The sequence below is a fragment of the Vipera ursinii genome (genome assembly GCF_947247035.1).
Source record: "Vipera ursinii genome assembly, chromosome: 2".
Lineage (NCBI taxonomy): Eukaryota > Metazoa > Chordata > Lepidosauria > Squamata > Viperidae > Vipera > Vipera ursinii.
The window spans coordinates 206,919,060-206,941,556 of record NC_139513.1 but is presented as its reverse complement, the minus strand read 5'-3'; the positions used below and the strand labels follow the sequence as shown (position 1 = coordinate 206,941,556).

General features: G+C 41.8%; 1 protein-coding gene across 1 annotated transcript; it reads right to left on the bottom strand.

Moving 5' to 3' along the window:
• Window positions 1-8,358: 8,358 nt before the first annotated feature.
• INIP (INTS3 and NABP interacting protein) lies at window positions 8,359-21,638 on the bottom strand. Its single transcript, XM_083356611.1, has 5 exons — window positions 21,500-21,638; window positions 17,595-17,679; window positions 14,298-14,400; window positions 11,268-11,358; window positions 8,359-8,897 (listed from the first exon to the last, which is right to left on the bottom strand). The coding sequence occupies exons 2-5, from the start codon at window positions 17,617-17,619 to the stop codon at window positions 8,802-8,804; spliced, it is 315 nt and encodes a 104-aa protein (XP_083212737.1). The 5' UTR covers window positions 17,620-17,679; window positions 21,500-21,638; the 3' UTR covers window positions 8,359-8,801.
• Window positions 21,639-22,497: the final 859 nt, after the last annotated feature.

Sequence of the window (22,497 nt, the reverse complement as noted above, 5' to 3'; positions counted from 1 at the left end):
TTTTGGGGGGGGCGGGTAAGCAATGTTGACACCTAATGTGGCATGAATAAATTCAAATAAAATGAAGGGAGTAAACAGTCTGAAAAATGAACCCAGTAAGATTAACTGTAACTTTTATCACCACAGCAGGCGAGGAAACACGCCCGTTCCTCCGCGCAGACCTGCCGACGTTTGGGGAGGTTTGGGCGCCTCCCAAACCAAACGGCAGGTCTCCGTTTTGTTCTGGGACTAGTTCCCTAGCCTTTTGGAGCTTTTGGTGTTCGCCCATCAGCTGTCTACGGGGAGGCAACAAAGCTGCCTCTCTAGGCTTTGAGAAAAGGCCCCTTGCACAAAAGGCAGCTTCAGGACGAGCTTCCAAAAACCCTTTCCTTCCTTAACGCCCTCCCCACCTTCCCCCAGAAAGCCATATTTCTTTTTTTTTAATTGAAATTTTTTATTGAAGTTACAATATTATCCCCTCCCCAACCCACCCCAGAACCCCTCCCCCTCCCCCATATTTCTTCAATAACAAAAACATAAAAAGCTGGTTGGGATGTACTCGCTGATTTCCCCCCCCCCTTTTTTTAGATGCTAAAACTAAACTCTCCCTCTGCCTTCCAACCAATATCCCTTTTTAAAATCTTACCTTGGCTCCAGATGGAAGAGTAGAGGAACTAAGCTAGTAAGGAGAGAATTTTTTTCTGCAACTTTTTACTCCTGAAGTAGTAGTAGTAGTAATAGTAGTAGTAGGAATAATAATAATAAATCCCTAAAAGTTGTGCCAGAAAATGGAGGACGCTGGGTCTTTGCAAGTTTTAGCTGTCTGTCAGACTGCCTGAAAAGGGCGGCCTTCAGGCAGCCAGGCGGACAGCTAAAGCTTGCAAAGACCCAGCGTCCTCCATTTTCTGGCATAACCTTCGGAGATTACTTTAAAAAAAAACAAAAAAAAACTTCAGAGGAAAAACAGCTGCAGAAACATTTTGTCTCCTTGCTGGCTTGGTTCATCTACTCTTCAGCCAGGAGGGAGTCCAAGGCCTAGAGAAGGAGAGCTTTGCAGCATCCCTATGGACAGCTGATGGGCAGACAGCTGATTAGCGGAGAAGGCTCTGAAAGTAGCCGCCATTTTAGCAAGGAATTGTTCGCAGCTGCTTCCAGGAGTCCTGGGGAGCAGGCCTAAGTGCTGCAGGGGAAGACGGGCAGGGGAGGACAGCGCAACATCCCCAGGGTCTGTGGTAAGTGTGAATGACCACTGGAGTGCTGCATTTGTCATAAATTTGAAAGAGGTTATTTGTAGTTTTGGGGTGTTGGTGCGCGCGCACCTCCCCAAACCTCCCCAAACTTCGGCAGGTCTCGGACGGCGGTGGCTTGGGAGAGGTGCGCGCGATCCCGGAAGCACCAAAGCCTCGGCCGCGCACAAGTCCTCGGTAAGTTTTTTTGTTGACTGGAGTATAAGCCGAAGTGGAATTTTTCAGCCCAAAAAGTGGGCTGAAAAATTCGGCTTATACTCAAGTATATACCGTAATTTAATCTTACTTTTAACTTTTGTATGTAATGCTTTTATTGCCCTGTACACCGCCCTGAGTCCTTCGGGAGAAGGGCGGTATAGAAATTCAAATAGATAGATAGATAGATAGATAGATAGATAGATAGATAGATAGATAGATAGATAGATAAATCTTACGCACAGAGTCTCTGTGAGGGAGAAATCTCAGCAAACCACTTGCACAATTCACCGCAGTACAGCTGTTGGATCTTTAGAATGGAGTTCGATGAACTCTTTCAGTGCTTTTGCAGATGCACACCAGGTTGCCATCACGAAAAGCCTAGATGACCTGAGAGAAACTTTAGTGACAGCTTGTAAAACAGCAAAACTACTAATAAATTTAGCTTTATTAATTATCCAGATTCCAGAACAAAACCTACCGTACTTTGAAAAACAACCTGAAACATACTATATTTTACTCATAGACATATTGCTTGTGTTGGTCTAAGACTGTAATGAGCTGACCTACTGGCTACAACACCTTGATGTTGTTATTTGTAAGAGTACCTGAGTTATATAGAGGAACTGAGGTTAGCTAGCACTTGCCTAAATACGGTGTTAACTTCATTTATTCATTTTTTAAAATAAATCTTTTTTTCAAAAAATCAGGTAGGTCCTCCAATTTAGCAGGGCCCAATAGAGGTGTTTGCAGCACATTGAACTAGAAAATGTGTCCCCCCCACCAAAGGATTGTACATATCACTCATCTATTCTCAACGTATAACGAAGCTGTTCAGTATATTGACATGTCATTAAATGTTTTTTCTGCTGAGCACCCCCTAAGATTTCCCAGAGGAAATGTGTATTTTCAATTTACTATTGTATGCGGTGGAAATAATGGGAGCTTTTGTTGTTGTCATTGATCAAAATTACTGCTGTGGATTGATTATTTGTATTTCACAAGCACAGAAAGCAGAGTAAAAAGAGAAAGATAAGGTCAAAATATGGGGGGAAGGAGTGGGAGATGGAAAGGGAATTAAGAGATTCTAATTTGTTCTTATCCAATTGTTGAAAATTATGAGAAGATAAGCACGTTACATTTTGCTACCTTTGGTGTCTACGGGTTCCAAACTGTTAAGGATCTGTGGCTTCAAAGCAAGAAGCTCTCCTTCTCCTTCTTCCTCTTCTTCTTCTTCTTCTTCTTCTTCTTCTTCTTCTTCTTCTTCTTCTTCTTCTTCTTCTTCTTCTTCTTCTTCTTCTTCCTCCTCCTCCTCCTCTTCCTCCTCCTCCTCCTCCTTCCTCCTTCCTTCTCCTTCTCCTTCCCCTCCCCCTTCCCCTTCCTTCTTCCTTCCTTCCTCCTCCTCCTCCTCCTCCTCCTTCTTCTGAGGCATCTCCTTTCACCTTGTACTGGGTGCCCAGCAAACGGAAGGATGCTCCCGCCCCAAAAGAACAAAAGCAGAAAGGTTGTGATACATACTTAAAAAGCCTTTTCTCCATTTATTTTATTGTAAACTTGCAAGACAACTATCAAAAGATTAAAAGATATTAAAAGATTAATATAAAATGGAAAAGAGGAGCAGAGCAAATTAAAAGCAGAGTTAAAGGTTTAACATTTATCATTTAAAAACAGCTCACAGATTCCTGCCTGGGGAATAAAACAAAATAGTTGAAGAGAATATTCAATAGGGGGGTTACAGTCACCAAAAGAGCACCTCCAGAATCACCCAATCTTAGATGAAGAAGGAAACTTTTTTTCCTTGAAAAGATGTTTCAACAAAAAAAAGAGCATTTAAATTTGTTTACAGGTAGTCCTCGACTTAAGTTACAGCGGCACTGCAAAAAGTGAATTATGACTGTTTTTCACACAACCGTTGCAGCATCCCCATGGTCATGTGATCAAAATCCTAATGGAATGGTGGTGAACCTATGGCATGCATGCCAAAGACAGCACTCGGAGCCCTCTCTGTGGGCACATGTGCCGTCGCCCCAGCCCCGCCTCTCCCTGCGGCCCCCTCTTCACCAGCAGCCACCCTAGAGGAGAGTCGCCCCCAGGCGTGGCCCACATGGACCAGCACAGCCAAGCACATGGCAGCCGGGCAGCAGGGACAAGACTCCGCCCTCATGCCCCATCACGTGCAGTTGATGCTGGGGGGCATGGGTGGAGGGTGTGGCCGCCATGGCACTTTTGGGCCCCTGGGCGATCTGTTGCGGTGGACCATGGAGGTGGTGGGTGGCCCTGCGGGCCAGTGGGAAGGACAGAGTAGGGGTGGAGTGGGGGGTGGGGGTGGGCCAGGGGGGCAGAGCAGGGGCGGACCAGGGGGTGGTGTGGTTTTGGGGCACTCGGTCTCTAAAAGGTTCGCCATCACTGTCCTAATGCTTGGCAACTGACTCATGTTAATGACGGTTGCAGTGTCCTGGGGTCATGTGATTATCTTTTGTGACAAGCAAAGTCAATGACGAAGCCAGACTCATTTAACAACCATGTTACTAACTTAACAACTGTCATGATTCATTAATAACTGTGGCAAGGAATGTCATAAAATGGGGCAAAACTCAGTTAATTGTCTCATTTAGTAACAGAAAGTTTGGGCTCAGTTGTGGTTGTTAAGTCAAGGACTATTTGCATTTAATTATATTTCACACTTCTTAACTACCTATCTCAGTTGGATAAATTATTTCTACTGCCATCTTTGCCAAAGTCACATTCCAGAAGAGCTTCCAGCTAACCAAGAACTTCTCTTCACCCAAAGTGGGTTTTTTTTGCCTTTAACAGCTTGATACACATCAGTGTTTTTCACAGTACATATTCAGCCCTCTAGTAATTTTGCATTTCAAGGCACATTCATTGAACTGCAGATTTTCCCATCAATTTCCTACTTAAAACTCTCCGCCTGGATATGCATTATTACTGCAGTTATATTAAAGTTCATGAACTAAAGATTCAGTAATATTCATAATATTTGTAAGAATGATCTTCTAGTCAGTCTTTATCATAGGCCAATACATACAGTTTGATACAGGAAGTTTACACACCTCTGTTAAAATGCCAGGTTTTTGAGATGTAAAAAAATAATCAGACAACTCTCTTCAGAACTTTTTCTGCCTTTAAAATAACATAGAAGCTTACTGTTCAAGTGAAAAACAAATTGCAATCTTTTCGGGGGGGGGGGAAATAACAATAAGAACCTAGAATAACGTGGCTGCATAAGCGTGCATACCCTTAAACTCATGCTGTCAACGCTGCTAACATCGGATGTTCTTGCTTTGACAAAAGATGAAGAAGCAGCTATTTTATATTTCTACTTGTGTATCACTTTTAGAGTTAAAGTTAGATGAAGATGGGAGGGAGAAGGAAGAATATGCATGGGGGATTAGTTAGACATAATAACATAGCAGCAGAACATTTTCAAGGTTGTATGTAATAAGAGGCGATAAGAACTGGCGGGTTAAGCTAAGGAGGGAAAAACGTAGCTTTCAAACTAATTGGAGAATGTGATTTATGACGGCAACTAAAGGAGGGAACTATGCTTTAATATTATTGTGCTCAGGGGAGGGGAATCCAGATTTCAGCTTTAACCAAGTATTGCTGATGTTATATTGCTCTAATAAAGACTTTTAAGGTAAACAATGCCTCAGAGTTCTTTGAAGAGTTCATCTGTTGGAAGCTTGACACATACTTTGTTGAAACAACTTTTGGTTTTGTGACAGCATTCAGTCTTTTGGTGTGGGAGCCTCTCTTACCTTGGGAATCTTAGCCCAGTCTTCCTTGGAAAAGCTCTCCAAATCTTTCAGATTGTGAGAGCATCTCCTGTTCACAGCCCTCTTTGGGTCACCCCACAGAATTTTCACTTGGATTCAGGTCCAGGCTCTGGCTGGGTCATTCCAAAACCTTTGATCTTCTTCTGGTGAAGCAATTCTTCTGCTGATTTGGTTGAAATGCTTTGGGTTGTTGTCATGCTGTAAGGAGAAATTTCTTTTCCATCTTCAGCATTTTAGCAAAGGCCCCGGAAGGATTTTGTGCCAAAATTTATTGATGTTTGAAAACTGTTCATAATTCCTTCCACCTTGACTAAAGCCCCAGTTTCAGCTGAAAAGCACCCCCAAATCATAATCCTGACACCATCATGCTTTGCTGTGGGCGTACTTTGGATGAGTTGCAGCAGTTTTTGCATCAAGCATACTTTTTGGAAGAATTGCCACCCCACCCCACAGCCCAGACATATGAAGAATGTGGGAGATTGTTGCCACATGTAGTCAGTGGTGGGATTCAGCTGGTTCGCACTAGTTCGGCAGAACTGATAGCTCATTTTTTGTTGCCCAGGCCCAGAACGGACTTTCAGAAGCAGCATCCAGAGAACTGGATGTTCACATATCTGAATCCCATCACTGCATGTAGTACACAACCAGTACTTGCCAGAATTTCTTGTAGCTCCTCTAATGTTGCTGTAGGCCTCTTGGCAGACTCTCAGAACAATTTTCTTCTTGTTTTTTCATCAATTTTGGAGGGACATCCAGTTCTTTGTCACTGTTATTCCATGTTTTTCCAACTTGTTGATGACTGTCTTCATCGTGTTCCATGGTATATCCAATGCCTTGGATTTATTTTTTTTTGGTACCCTTCTGATACCTTCATAAGCTTTTTGCAGACTGTGGCTTTTGCTGTAAGAGACCACTGAGTAAATATCAGAAAAATCCTACTAGAACAGCTCAGTGTTGTATGAGCTTGATAAGAGTCACTTTAATTGATGGCAGGTATGTAGTGGCTACTATTTACCATCAGTTTGAATACGATTGGTTAATTTTGAACACAGCCACATCCCTACTTAGAAGAGGGTGTGTACACTTACTGTATACAACCACATTATTCTAGTTTTTTTGTTATTTTCCTCCCTAAAATATTTCAGTTTGTTTTTCAATTGAATTGTACAAATTATATTAAAGGTGGAAAAAATTCTGATGCAATTTACCTTGGTCTGATTTTTTTACATCTCATTTTAACAAGGATGTGTAGAATTTCTATATCCGCTTTATGCATTGGCCTGCAATAAACACTGACTAGATCACTTTTACAAATATTATGATTATTGTTGAAACCTGGCATTTTAACAGGAGTGCTTGGCTTTTTATATCCACTGTAATACTGTGTAGTCATTCATTGACTTGTGTGCTGCCTCAGTCAGAATGATTCGGGTGGGTACATCTAAGCACTCTTTAGTCAGTTTTCTCCAAGCATCTCCACTAACAAGAAGCATCAAGAAGAACCATTTGGGGAAGGAAACTTCACAAATTATAACTGGGGCCGTCTTTACTCAAGAGTACTGGAATATTTGGTAGTATAAATGCTCTCGATAAATTGCATTGGGATTTCTTAGGAAGTGACTTTTATCAAAATTCCCCATATCAAAGAATAACATTCTGTCAAATTCATATTCCGGCTGGCTTATTCCGTGAAACTGGTGAGGCTTCCAAGATATTATTAACTACTCAGCTTGTACATCAGGGTTTCCCAAACTGTAAATTGTACCTTTCTTGGAGAGATGCAGAGTCTAAGGTAGGTGTGAAGAACCTTTTAGTTACGGTACATTGTTAGAGTAAAATCGCCTTTCCAATTTTTTTCATTGTTGATTTGGGTGTTGGGGAGGTATATATATATATATATTAAGATTACACTAAGGGGAGGTGTGATGGCAAAACATTTAGGAATCCTCAGCGTACAAATTTATGCTACAAGCCTAAGAACGGCCGCACATTCACTTGAGCATAGCTGTTAATCAACGCGTTTGGTAATAGTGGTTTCCACTTATAGCTGAGGAAACAGAAGATGCTTCATTAGCACATCTGTGTCCCATGACTCCCATCTATCTACTTCTCATCGCTGTTGTCCACTGCTGGCACATCTAGAAGAGAAGATGCTGGAAAGCCAAGAAGCTGGATAAGATAAATGTAGCCTTAACTTTGTGTAGAACAAACATGATAACAAGCATGATAAAATAGATGTGAGACAACCACACCGGAATGACACCATTTTTCTCCTCTGTCTGCTTTGGTGGTGTTTTTTTTTCTTCCTTAAGAGCTACATGATAAGCAAGGATTCAACAGGTAGCATTTTCTCCCAACTGCTAAGACCATCTCTCCGTTTGGAACTCACTCTCTCTCTCTCGTTTGCACCTAAAGTTTTCCTCAGTGGAAGAAAAAGAAAGGAGACAAATGCCAGATTCTGGCTATGAGACTTGCGCAAATGAGACACTGCCAACCACCAGGTATATACAATTAGATGAACATTGGCTTGAAATGTGTACTTTCTTTTGGAAAGCCCCTGGTGATGATCACACTATCTAGAACAGGGGTCGGCAACCGGAAAAAGGAAAAGAGCCACTCAGAACCGGTTCCATCACACAAACAAAAAAGTGGGAGCCGCAAAAAGTCTCCGGACGGCGGCAGCTTGGGAGAGGTGCGCGCGCACTCTACAAACCGCTGCCATCCCGTTTGCACAGCTGCCGCGTTCATCAATGTTTGACGAACGCGGCAGGTCTCCGGATGGGACGGCGGCGGCTTGGAGAGGTGCGCGCACACCTCCGCCCTTCGGAAAGGTGCGCGCGCACCTCTCGGAACGGGCGGTGCCACTTTCCATTTGGAGATGTGCACGCGCACCACTGCCCGTTTGAAGAGGTGCGCGTGCACCGGGCGGCTGGGAGCCGCAGGTTGCCGACCCGTGATCTAGAACCACATGAGATAAAGTCATTTTTGTTTTGGCAATCATACATTCTTTTTTGCACCTATCTTTCTGTTATGATTGTTTACCGTTCCACGTGAATCTGTCTTGTGGTGGAAGCCTTTGAAAAGAGTTCAATTAACCAGGTACGTTAAATTAAACATTAAATTTATTTTGATACGTTTGTCCCATGCACGTGGTTGTCTCTCGTTGAGTTTGTAAACCCAGCATTGGACTTCTTTACAATATTAGGAACTATTAAAACTCACCAATAAGATTTATGCATAATCAATTTAATAAATGGGTAATAAGACACTATTACAGATCTTTCTGTTTCTCAGACACTGTACCTCCCCCCCACTCAATTTTCTGATTTAAAGCCTTAATTCATGTGTGATAGAAAATGAAAACGTTCTTTAAAAATGCCAATACACATGTAATAGGAGAATAAAAGCAGGGAATTTCCGGAATACATTTTTTATATCGTCTTCCAAAAACAAAATATCAGGAATTCAAAATCAAAGCCATTTTGAACAGTTTTCAGCTCTTCCTCTCACAAACGATTGCCTCAAAGCTGAAATAGCAGCTTAGATGAATCCAGATGTTTTCTGTTTCATGAATTTTCTCTTACTCTACATCTAGCCGTGGTAATACAGGAAGAATAAGATTCCCAAAGGCTGAGTCTTGTGTTATAAAGTATCCTGAAGAATGTGCATGAGCGTGCTGGAAGAGGAATAAATACACCTGTTTGAAAATTATACACATAAGACAAAAACAAATCCCATCCCCACTGACGTCCCAGCTAAAGGAGCCCACTAAACACTTTCAAAATGATTCAGCTATACATTTCAGTGCCCAAAAGCTTTCACACAGACACTTTTATCGTCTTGATACAACAGTCAGCCAAAGCCTAGGAAAAGTCAGAATTGGTCATTTAAATCTGAACGATTGGGGGGGGGGAAACTTCTTCAAAGGTTGTTTGTCTACTTCAGGGGTGTCAAACTCAATTTCATTGAGGGCCGCATCAGAATTGCGGTTGCCCTCAGGGGGCCGGGTGGGTATGGCCAGGGTGGGCGTGGCATACTGGGTGGCCGTGGCTAGAGTGCGTATGACCTACTGGGTCATCGTTCGCATCAAGGGTGCCTATGGGGGCCTGGGCAGGACAGATCTGAGGGTCTCTGGCGGAAGGAGGGTCTCTGGGCCAGGGCCAAGGCAGTGGGGGCCGTTCCCTCACTGTTTCCAGGATGGCTTCGCGGGCCACATGAAACCACTTCATGGGCCGGATCTGGCCCCCGGGCCTTGTGTTTGACATGTCTGGTCTACTTGCTAATGAAATTCTTTAGGAGCATTTGGGTTTTGTCAGGCTTCCAATATGGCTTGCATTCCAGCTGACCTCCAGCAGATACGAAAATGAAAAATAACGTGACGCACAACGAGCAGAAGTAATCCCTGCTCTTATTTCAGCACCAAAATCATATCACGGGCATTCATTTTGTATTTAAGCAGTCTCTAAGCCACGATTGTCCAAACTTTCGGCTCGCCTGGGCTGCACTGAATAAAGATGAATCGTCTTGGACCACATATAAAATATATAATATGGTCAATGTATATAAATAACAAGCTTCCTTTCTTATATTTTGTAATTATCTTGTGGGTCCACATTACTACCTGTCCAGGGCTGCATGTGTTTGGTGGGCCATGGGTTGAACATGCCTGCTTTAAGCTTTTGTGAGGCACATGAATTTCTATTCCTAAAAGTAATTCCATTGGGCCCATCGAAGAGGGAAGATTGCGGTTAACATCCCACATTGGTGTTATAGGACTTGTTGGACACCCTCCAGTAACTCCCAATGGAAGAAGATTGACTATCATCAAGAGAAATATAGATTTTTCTTTCCTAGATTCTCTCTGTCCTTCATCACTTTCCAAAAGTTGTGCATCTCACTATGCAAGCTTTTATCTTGCTGCCTGAAATCACCAGATGTTTGGATCCAAGGAGGGGCGTGTCCAAAATCACAATGCATATGGAAAAACCAATACTTTGTTCAATTTTCGATTTCTCCTATCCTTCCGTTCTGCCTCATTTTCAAGTGCTTTCAATTTACCCGAGAGCAGCTTGCCTTATTCTTGCAAGAAGGCAAAGGATCACGAGTTCAGTTCTGTATTCGGCAGGGACTACCTCTCCCATCATTTCTGCTATCACGTAAAGATCTGACAGAGGTGTGTCTTCTTGGTAACAACACCTGCCCAGCATCTCCCCACAGATTCAGTCCATCCCATCCCTGCATATTTTTTAGAAGATCGTTCATAACAAGTTGTGAGATAGTTTGATGGTTTGCTCTGTAGTATATTGTGAGCTTCTCCAAATGTGGCAACTTTAAGACTTATGGACTTCAACTCCCAGAATTCCTGCTGGCTGGGGAATTATGGGAGCTGAAGCCCACAAATTTTAAAAGTTGCCAGATTTGGAGACACCTGGTGTGTAGTATGGCTTGATTATGGCCTATTATTTCTTGTGTTATTTTCTTTACTTGTTTTAGATACTGTAGTAGTACACAGAATCTGTGCTGATTCATCTCTCCATTAATTGCAGCTTCCTGGCTGTGTCAAGGTTTTCTGACACAGCCCCCAGCCCCGTCTGGTTTCAAAGCAGCCACTTTAGCTCAGAAGCTTCAGTTACAGCGTGACCACGATCTATTCAGGGTTCCAATGCCTGCCTTATGGAAACTGCCCTTTCCATAGCAATAGCAGTAGCACCTGCTTATATACTTCCCCACAGGGCTTTGCAGCACTTTTGGAGTGGTTTACTATCTAAAAAGCATTATTTACATATTTCGCCCAACAATCTGGGTCCTCAATTTACCAACCTTGGAAGGATGGAAGACTGTCAAGATCAAACTCCCAAGCTGTGGGCAGAGTTTGCCTATAATACTGCATTCTAACCACTGTGCCACCAGGGCTTCCATCCTTCCCTTCTCTTTTAAAGAGAAGAAGAATCCTTGGGCATCTCTGCTTCTGAGGTACCCAAACCACCAACATCTATGAAGCTGCAATCTGGGCCTCTTTACCTCTGCACTGACCAGGAGAACATACCTGTAAAGCAGCCTTCTGTTGCGCTGCTATGTGCTGCTGCTCGGCGTGATCCCGAAAATCCTTGTTAAGGGAGGATCTAGCCAAAGAGATGCTGTAAATAACGGAAGGAGGAAAACAGCCACGTCACACCAAGGCAATGGAGATGAGAAAGAGCACAGGGTTCACTGCAAAGGTTCGGGCTGGGTATCCCAGAGTCAAAACTTTCATATTTGTTTCTTTTTTTAAAAAAGAGATGATTTCAGGAGAAATCTAATGTGCTCAAGAACCGCAAACTCAAATGGGATCATCAGTTCTGCTCTGGAAAGATGTGCTCCACTAATGGCATTCAAGCTCAAACATAAAGAACAACCATGCCCGGCTATAAATCCAACGCAGGTCAGCTGGAAGACGGGTAGGAGAACAGCTCCTACTGTCCCCTCTCCCTCACGCTGCACGTTTTTCCTTTCTCACAGTGCCACCCAGTGCCTTACTTAAGTGGTACCTGAATAAAACCACAGTACTAACCAGGAGCTCATAGACTTCATGATGAGGGGGGGGGGGGTTCGTATGTTTTGTAGAGTAGTTGCAGAACCCTGTCTGCAGAAAAAGGTTTTCCCATTGAGAGAGGGACTCAGCAAGGCCTCTTTGTAATAGCAATAGCACTTAGACTTATCTGCCACTTCACAGTGCTTTTACAGCCCTCTCTACGCGGTTTACAGAGTCAGCCTATCGGCCCCAACAATTTGGGTCCTCATTTTACCGACCTCGTAAGGATTGGAAGGCTGAGTCATCCGTGAGCCCGGTGAGACTCGAACTGCCAAACTGTTGGCAGCTGGGAGTCAGCAGAAACGTGTAACTACAGTATCACAATCTATTAAAATTTAGTTCGAACATGCCAAAAAGGAAAACAAGGAATTTTAAGTGTTGTTTTTTGTTTCCTTTCTGGTCCAAGCCCCACTTAACATTATGATAAAATTCAACACCTGGGACAGGGAGCCAAGAAAGCCATCTAAAACTGTATCTTATTTTTTTTTATCAAAGACTATCATATTTGTGGGAAAAGGCCCAGAGAAAGACTAATTATATGATCTCTATGGCAGAGGTCCCCAACTTTTTAGGCACCAGGGACTGGTTCTGTGGAGAAAGGTTTTTCCGCGGACTGGAGGGGGTGTGGTTTTGTGTGCTGCCTGCATCTCACAGATGGGACTTTGCTTATTTGTGTGGACCGGTTTCTGCCATGCTGCGGCCCAGTACTGGTCCAAGGGTTGGGGACCCCTACTTTATGGGATCCTGAAACAAGAAAAATACAATCCAAGTAGTTGTATTCACTAAGGACAGTTAACAGAATAACCAGATTGCAAGCTAACACCCTGGCTTCACATACTCTGAAAATTGGACAGCTAACACAGATAGCTAACAAAGTCAATGGTGGTGGTGGTGAGCTGGATTTGCTAAGTGACCATGTGATTCACTTAATAACCAGGGTGATTCATTTAACCAGGCAAAAACATGGCAAAATTAGGTGTTACTAACTCAACAACTATCTTGCTGAGCAACTGAAATTCTGACTCCCACTTGTGATTGTAGGTTGAGGCCTACTTGTACAAATTAGAGAGTGGGGGTTGATAGGCTTTCAAAATTCTGTTACAATACCTGAACCTCACTGAAGTACTTCTAAGTCTCCTAGCAACTCCTGTTCTCTAGCTACTTCCAAGTAGATCCTGCTGACTTTTCAATCTGGGGACAATTTGCATATAAAACTTTGCAATCTTGGATTGAAAAGATGTATGTTAAGTATTTTATATGCAAATTTTCTGCCACAAAATATATCCAAGATGTGCCTTAATCACTATTTAGGATAGAGCTTAATGCCTATGTTATCTCTGATCACCTCAGTGAGGTGAAACTGTGTGTTTTCTAAATCGTGCATCTATATCTATCTTTGTGTGCGTATACGTATATCCGTGAGGGTGTGTGCGTGCTTGTATGCACTCAAATATAAAAACTGAAATTTCAAAATGCTTCAAATATTTTCCTCCTTTGTTAGAAAGGACAAAAGTGAGAGTTGGGCTATACTAGTCCTCAACTTATGAGCACAGCTGAGCCCAAAATGTATGTTGCTCCGGGAGAAGTTTCTTAAGCGAGTTTTGCCCCATTTTATGACTTTTCGCGCCCCATTTGTTAAGTGAATCACTGCAGTTGTTAAATTAGTAACATGGTTGTTAAAGTGAATCTGGCTTCCCCATTGACTTTGCTTGTCAGAAGGTTGCAAAAGGGGATCACATGACCCCGGGACGCTGTAGTCATCATAAAAGTGAGTCAGTCGCCATGAATTTTGATGATGTAACCATGGGGATGCTGCAATGTCTATAAGTTTCAAAAATGGTGATAAGTCACTTTTTTCAGTGCCGTTGTAACTTCGAACAATCACTAAGCAAACTGTTGTAAGTCGAGGACTATCTGTACAAGAATAGATTTAGAAGCAGTCTGCTTCCAATACCTACAGTGCTGGTGTGTGTGTGTGTGTGTGTGTGTGTGTGTGTGTGTGTGTATTAATTGTGCCTGTTCTACTGCTATGATCAAAACCCGTGAGCAGGTGGTCTAGAGCAGGGGTCACCAACCTTTCTTGGTTGGCGGACCGGAGGGAAAGGGGGGGGAAGCATTTTACGTGTGCACGCATGCGCGCACATGCACGTGGCCGTGAGCATGCGTGTGACGCAAATGGGGTGGGGCTAGCACTTGAGTGATACTCGCTAGCCCTGCCCTGTTCTGTGTGCACAGCGCACTGTTTCTGCACCCCGAGGCATGGCATTGGCCCGTTTTCACGCAGCATGGTGTCCTGTTTTTATGCCCCATGGTGTCCTGTTTTTACGCCCTGTGGCACAGCAGCATCCCATTTTGCGCCCCATGGTGTGGTGCCGTCCTGTTTTTGCACTCTGCGGCGGCCCATGTTTGTGCTCCACGGCACGGCATCTGCCCATTTTTGCACCAGGCCTCAGCCCACAGGTTGGGGACCCCTGGTCCAGAGACAAGCTTTTGGGCCCAACCTACTTGGCTCCAGGGTGATTAGTGGACGATTGGTTTTGCATCAGCAGTTTTCTTTTCTCCTTGTCCAGCTCAGCCAAGATTGCAACCCTGTTTTTATTCTGAAATCCTGGAAAAAAATAAAATAAAGGAAGGTAAATGTCAGAATGGTCTCTTCTTTCTTTTAACCTCTCAATAACTTCAATGTCGTTTCCAAAATAACTTTTCAGAGAGAAAAATGAAAATATTCCTCTTGAAAACAAACATCCCTGATGCTTATTACAGGTAATCCTTGACTTCCAGCTACAACTGGGACCAGAATATCCATCACTAAGACATGCGTTTAAGGGAATTGTGCCTAATTTTACACCTTTCCCCCCCCATGATCCACTAAGTGAATCACACAGTCATTAAGTGAATCCAGCTTTCCTTATTGGCTTTGCTTGTCAGAAGCCTCCTGGGAAGGTCCCAAACCGTGATCACTTGACCCCCACGATGGTGCAAATGTCATAAATACATGCCGGTTACCAAGTGCCCAAATTTTGATCACATGATTTGGGGGAATGCTGTGACGTTTCCTATGTGTAAAGTAGGATCGTAAGCCACTTTTTTTCAGTACCGTTGTGAGCTTCAATGGTTGTTAAATGAAAGTGGAGGACTACCCGTATCTAAGCCAATTAAGGAGTAGTAATTTTCAGTTTCTCTCTCTTTAGATTTCTACTTTCCTAGGGACGCGGTGGCTCAGTGGGTTAGGACGCTGAGCTTGTCGATCAGAAGGTCGGCAGTTTGGCGGGTCGAATCCCGAGTGCTGCATAACAGAGTGAGCGCCTGTTACTCGTCCCAGCTTCTCCCCACCTAGCAGTTCGAAAGCACGTAAAAATGCAAGTAGAAAAATAGGGACCACTACAGTGGGAAGGTAACAGTGTTCCGTGCGCCTTTGGCATCTAGTCGTGCTGGCCACATGACCACGGAGACGTCCTCGGACAAGCGCTGGCTCTTCGGCTTTGAAACGGAGATGAGCACCGGCCCCTAGAGTCGGAAATGACTAGCACGCATGTGCGGGGGAACCTTTACCTTTAGGGTTGAGATAGTTTTTTTTTTAATGGCTCCATGTTCTCGTAACAAACGTCAGTTCGAACGGTCATGAAATGCGAGGCCTTAAGTCAAGGACCACCTGTACCCCATTTCCCCTCTCCTTACTTATAGCATTAAATAGCTTCCTAATAAAACGCAACATAAAAGATGCTTGTTATCTTGAGTTTGGTTGCTCTTATAAGCCATTTTTAGAATTGTTATCTGTACTACGGCATCACGTCCTTCCACAGTGAACACCTGAGCACTGAGTTTCACAGCAATGCAACGAGAGGGGGGGGGAGAGAGACTATACCTTTTATAATGATTTAATTGCGCTTTTTGGAATTGCAGTCAACAAGCCAATTATCTTTCATTTTCTAAGGGCATATTGTCCCACAATGTTCAGTAATAATTAAGGAAAATTCATTTTACACATTAAAGTTCTTCTGAATGATTAAAATATGGTATCTTACTTGCCTTTAATAATTACGCCGGCATAGAGAGAAGCATGCAGTAGAGTAATTTATGAATACGGAGTCCTTGGAGAAATCCACACGTACAGACTAATGGATGCCCTTTGGTTTAAGGCTTTCCTTTGGAACAGTGATTTAAATGATAAATAAAACTGTGCCTGAAAACTTTCCCCAAGAGAACTATCTCTTAGTGAAGACCAATTTGAAAACTCTGTAATAAGGTCGGATAATTTAATGAGTCAATTTTAAAGGACATTATACCAAAAACATTTTGGGGAAAAAATGTGGTGCTATATAATTTTGTTGCAGCAAAAACTGCCTATAAATCATTCCAAGCACCCCCACCCACCCCACACACATATAATATATGCAATGCATATTAAAGAACATTAATTTTGACCAATTTATGACAGGGAAGAATAAAGGTAATAGTCAATTCATATGTCCAGAACATTTGTAAGAAAATAGTTCTAGGACTGTAGGATTTTCTGATAACATTTTCTTTTCAACTTACCAGAGCAAGAAGGAGCATTGTTTTTATATAGGATAATTGGATAAATGGGATAAGTAAGTAAAAGTTTGTAACTTAGGGGAGGTGGAGGAAGGTTATATTATTTTGGCAATCTAAAGCTGAAGGAAGGTGATGTCATACGAATATGTAGACTAGTTTTTCAGGATTTGTTTTATATATATTTTTTCTAGAGTTGGGTAGAAGGTAAGGCTTAAGACACCTATTTTTAAGGGTTAAGGTTAAAATCAGAATGCTTTTGCACAACTCCATCTAGTGTATTAGCCCTTCAGTCACTCATGCTCTAGTTCAGGGGTCTTCAAACTTGGCCCTTTTATGACTTGTGAACTTCAACTCTCAACTTCAGAATTCCTCAGCAGGCACGGGCCAGGTTTGAAGACCCCTGCTCTAGTTACCTCATATCTTGACTATTGCTGTATGTGAGGCTATCCTTGAAGACCACTTAGAAGTGGACAAGAATGCAGTAATGGGCATGCCTCAAAGGCACAGGGCTCACTTATCTGACAGACCGTTCATCTCCAATAGTGTGTGCCCAGCCGACAAGAACTGACATGAGTTGCTACACTTTGGGTCCTTCAATTAAGCAGTGACATCTTTTGGGAAGCAAGGAGTATGGCTTCCTTTTTGCGATGCCTGGGTTAGGGTGGTCTTCTGAAGGGCTTCGAAGATCTGAAAGTTCTCCCAGATCCTGGCTAAGGTGGTTGGGACACCTACTTGAATGAAGCTGCGTTAAGTTTTGATGTTGTTGACCAGAGTCACCATCTTGTTCTCTAACTTTTCCTATTTTCTACTGTATTTTTATGCAGTTTTGTTTATGCTGCGTGCGAGCCACTCAAAGTCTAAATCAGGCATGTCAAACTTGCGACGTCACGTGACGTTGTGCGACGTATTGGAGCTTTTTCCTCATTGCCAGCAATGGGGTGGGTGCGGTTTCGTCGTGACGTGTCCGGCCTACGGGCAGGCAGTTTGACACCCCTGGTCTAAATCAAACCACTAAAATCATGTACCTATTTTTGGTGTAATTTAAGTGGGTGTGATCCTAGGGATCTCGAAGAAAGGGAGTCCAAGAAATTCCTGCTATTTGTCCATCCCTGTCACAATACATTAATGTATGATACAATACATGTATCATTTTGGTATGAAGCTGGGATTTTGTTTGTTTGTTTGAACCCTAATTCACACAGAACCTCAGAACCTGTCTGCAACAGTCACAGAGAAATGTCAAAATTACTCAGAGTTAACATTTACCTTGTCCAGAAGGGTTTGATGTCATCTTCCTTGTTTCCCCCTTAAATTTCTGAAAAGCGGCTACAATTTGTATTTACACCAAGATCTATAACAATGGACACAAATTAATAATAATAATAATAATAATAATAATAATAATAATAATAATAATAATAATAATAATAATAATGATAGAAGGGACCTTGGAGGTCATCTAGTCCAACCCCCTGCTCAGGCAGGAAACCTTATACCATTTCAGGCAAATGGCTGTCCAGTCTCTTCTTAAAAACCTCCAGTGTTGGAGCATTCACCACTTCTGGAGGCAGGTTGTTCCACTGGTTAACTGTTCTAACTGTCAGGAAGTTTCTCCTTAGTTCTAGGTTGCTTCTCTCCTTGACTAGTTTCCATCCGTTGCTTCTTGTCCTGCTTTCAGGTGCTTTGGAGAATAGCTTGACTCCCTCTTCTTTGTGGTAGCCCCTGAGATATTGGAACACTGCTATCATGTCACCCCTCACTCTTCTCTTCGTTAAACTACACATACCCAATTCCAGCAACTGTTCCCTATATGTTTTAGCCTCCAGCCCCCTAATCATCTTGGTTGCTCTTCTCTGTACCCTTTCTAGAGTCTCGACATCTTTTTTAATCTTTAAAGGCATGCGACTCTATAATTACTAATATGTCATAAAATGGAAATTTGCTTACTTAGAAAGTTTTCAGTTTTGAAGAATATTTTGAAAAACACAATTATTCTATAGCTTATATACACTGTAATTTCCTATATTAAGGCAATATGATAGCATTAAATCTATACATTCATCAATAGGTCATTGTTTAACTGAGAAAGAGTTCTCAGAAGGATGGCACAAATATGGACCCACTGATTTCCGATTTGGATAATAAAGTCTTTATTCCACACTTAATATTGCTAATGCTAATCTTCAACCTATTTTTGAGTTTCATATATTGTACTGTTGATTTCATTTCAAGGACAGAATCTCTTAAAGATCGTAAAATTCCAGGTAGTCCTAACACTGCTATAGCATCTGGACCATATTTTTTGTCAACTGTTTCTTAATTGTATACACTGCCAAGGAGATGCTAAAGATAAATCATAGTCAGAATGTAGACTCTGTTAAAATAACTACTATGAATCAATTGATTTAAATTATTGATCCCTCTGGGATCAGGCATTGGCCATTATCTTCAAATTAGGATTATTCCACAATATCAATGTCTCTTGGCCAGATTTCAAAATAAGGTGAAGGCTTTTATCAAAGACTCATGATATCTCAAATTGCAGAAGCTAGTTACATTTAAGTGCTGCATGAAGAAAATTAGATATTAATTTGATTTTTATCCCTGTCTATCTCATGGGCTTATAGCAGCTTTCTTTTTAAATTTGTCATGAACCAACATTTATTTATTCCAATATAACTACGTATGTTAAACAGGGAAATATGTAAGTGGCATACATATTGAAGATTACTTATCTTCAAAACATAAAAAGGAAATTCATTAAATACATTCTTGTCAAATCCTACCAGTATTTTATGGAAGTGTATATAATTAAACTGTTGTACAGGCAAGTGCATTTAAACTGTATTAATTGCCGTATTTAGAGGTGGATAGCTTTCCGCTAGAAAAGGTTGCACTTAAAAACAAATGGGTTGGAAAGTTATGGTGGGGTGCAATAACAGCATCAGACACAATGTTGGTGAAACTTTCAGCCCTTTTTGTGTGCTTTTGGGGGGCCAGAGGGTTTTTTAGAATTTTAGAATTTAGAATTTTTAGAATTTAGAATTCTTTATTGGCCAAGTGTGATTGGACACACAAGGAATTTGTCTCTGGTGCATAAGCTCTCAGGGTACATGCAAGCAACAAATGATAAATCATTACCATAATCATAAATACAATAATCATAAATCATAAGATACAACAGTCAGTGATAGTCATAGGATATCAAACAAGCTAGTTATCTTGTGAGCCCAAAGGTCTGAGACAGAACATTATACTTTATTTATTCTAAAGTATCAGACTGATATTGCAGAATTGGAAAGATAAATGTCTGGCCCCTTTCACTCAATGGGTAAGAATATCTCCTGCAGATGTTCATTGCCAAACTAGACCTGATTGCATTTGCCACCTATGGATAGATTATCTATAGATATTTTGTTTGGTTAAATATAATGAAACTTGGTACTCAATTCATACAAAATATATTAGGTTAAAATGATATTTATATAAATGTGTTAGAAATATATATGTAGCTGAATAATAATTACTTTATATGAGTATATATAGAATTGCAATTCAATGTTAAAATGATATACTCTTTTCCTTTTCTGTATTTTTTCCACTTTTTAAGGAAGATTTTTTTGACAATGTATGTTATTTTATCATAATTATCTTTGTGTTGTTTTGCCTTTTTGTCATTATTCTAAAAGCAAAAAAATAAATACAATTATGCTAAAGAATAGTGAACAAAGGGACAGTCCAGAAATGGCAATTTGCTATCAAATCTTCAAGAGTCAAAGGTATTCCCAGTTTATTTATAAGCCAATACAAAGCCAACAGGATTTTTTTTCTTTTTCATTCTGTCACTCAGAGATTCAACAACTCAGAAACCTATCTAGAATCCTATCCTACAGGTAGTCCTCAACTTACAATAGTTCATTTAGTGACCATTTGAAGTTACAATGGCACTAAAAATAGTGACCTATGACTGTTTTTCACACTTATGATCCTTATGGCCACATGATCAAAATTCAGACACTTGGCAACTGTTTCATATTTATGACGGTTGTCCGTGTCCCAGGGTCATGTGATTCCCCCTTTGAGATCTTCTGACAAGCAAAATCACTTAACAACCAAGTTACTAACTTAACTGCAGAATTCACTTAACAAATGTTTCACTTGGTCACACAAATTTTGGGCTCAATTGTTGTTGTAAGTCAAGTCAATGCTGAGAACGGAAGAGCTGGGGGAATCGAGAAGGGCTATCTGATGGCCCCATTTATTGGAATAGAATAAAATAAAAAATATTTATTAAAATATTTAATAAAATATTTATTAAAATATTTAATAAAATAGAATAAAATAAAAAAGATTGTTGGGGGCAATTAAGCTGACTTTGTAATGATGCCGCTTGGGGGCCCCCTGAAAGCCCTAATAAGCAGGCATATACATAGAATGAAGGCTACTGCTAAGCACATTTGATTTGTGCTTAGATTGTAAACCACCCTGAGTCTTCGGAGAAGGGCGGGATATAAATGGGATTAAAAAAAAATCAAAAAATCAAAAACACCAGCTGCCTGCAATTAGTGCAGGTTCGAGTCCCACCAGGCTCAAGGTTGACTCAGCCTTCCATCCTTCCGAGGTAGGTAAAATGAGGACCCAGATTGTTGGGGGCAATTAAGCTGACTTTGTAATAATGCCGCTTGGGGTGTGTGTGAAAGCCCTAATAAGCAGGCATATACATAGAATGAAGGCTACTGCTAAGCTTGTAAGCCGCCCTGAGTCTTCGGAGAAGGGCGGGATATAAATGGAATTAAAATTAAATTAAAATTTAAAAAGAATGCTTGCGATCTGTTGCAGAGGCAGAACCCCAGATTTCTTCCAGGGTGCAACATCAATCTGCACGGGTTTTTAAGGTGATTTATTTAAAAAATCTTATTCCTCCGTGGCTGGGATTTTTTTTTTTTTGCACTTACCAGCCCCCTCCTCTCTTTTTTATATCCCAAACTCTCCATCTTCTATCTACGCCCTGGAACAGATGTGACTGGGGTCTTCCCTTTCCTTTTAGCCCGATGGGCTTTTAAAAATACCCAAATATAAATTGGAGGTGGGGGTGGGGGGTTGGAGACAATGAAAACAATAAAAATGCCAGTTTAGTCCAAATACGTGACAGCTGCAGCGCCCATTCTCACCGTTGATGCTGCTGGCCCATTGTCCAACGTCTCACTTCGTGGTAGATTCCTTCCCTTTCTTCCCCCCCCTCCTCCACCTGCCCAGATGGTCTCTCCTGCCGCCTCCCCGTTTAGAATCTTCCCTCCGGACCCGGATTTCCCAATCAATGCGCGAGCTCCTCGCCTTCTTGTGGCGTCACACGAGTGCGCCCGCGTGCCGTCTCTTCCTATTGGTTCCAAGAAGGCCGACGGCTTTAAAACATGGAGCGTGACGCCCGCGGGCTTCGCTTTTGTGGCGTTGAATCGGGGATTGCCTGGTAGCGAGCGAAGCGGAAGGTTTTGGCCTCTGAAGGGGGAAAGCAGTCTTTTAACTGCGCGCCTGGCTGCAGCCTGGGATGGGTTTTGTGAATGGCGTTTCTGGCTCGCTGTCCCCAGTCAACCCCGACAGAAATGGAACAGATCGAATAAACTCAGTGCTACAATCAGGGGTCTTCAAGCGTGGCACTTTTATGACTTGTGGACTTCAACTCCCAGAATTCCTCAGCCAGGCACGCTGGCTGAGGAATTCTGGGAGTTGAAGTCCACAAGTCATAAAAGGGCCACGCTTGAAGACCCCCTGATCTATGATAGTATTTTTTTTTCCAAACTTGGCAACTTTATGGCTGTCTGGGTGTTGAAGTCCACACGTCTTAAAGCTGTTGAGGCTGAGAATCACCGGTCTATAGTAATAATATTAAGAATTTCAATATATTTTAGTGGTTTCATTTTATAGTGCTGTGTTAGCGATTCTAACTTTTAGTTGTCTTTCATAAGTGTCAATGGAATTATTGAAATGGATGTGGTTTTTGTGGTTTGTACCCATTATCTTTCCATGCAGAGATTGGGCTGCATTAAACTAAACCAATAATTTTTTTTTTGCTTATGACTTAATATGTTACATGGACCTGGTCAGTATATTTTTGGTGAATAATAGGGCTGTCAACCTACTACTGTTTGACTAATCCAATCACAGTGTTTGG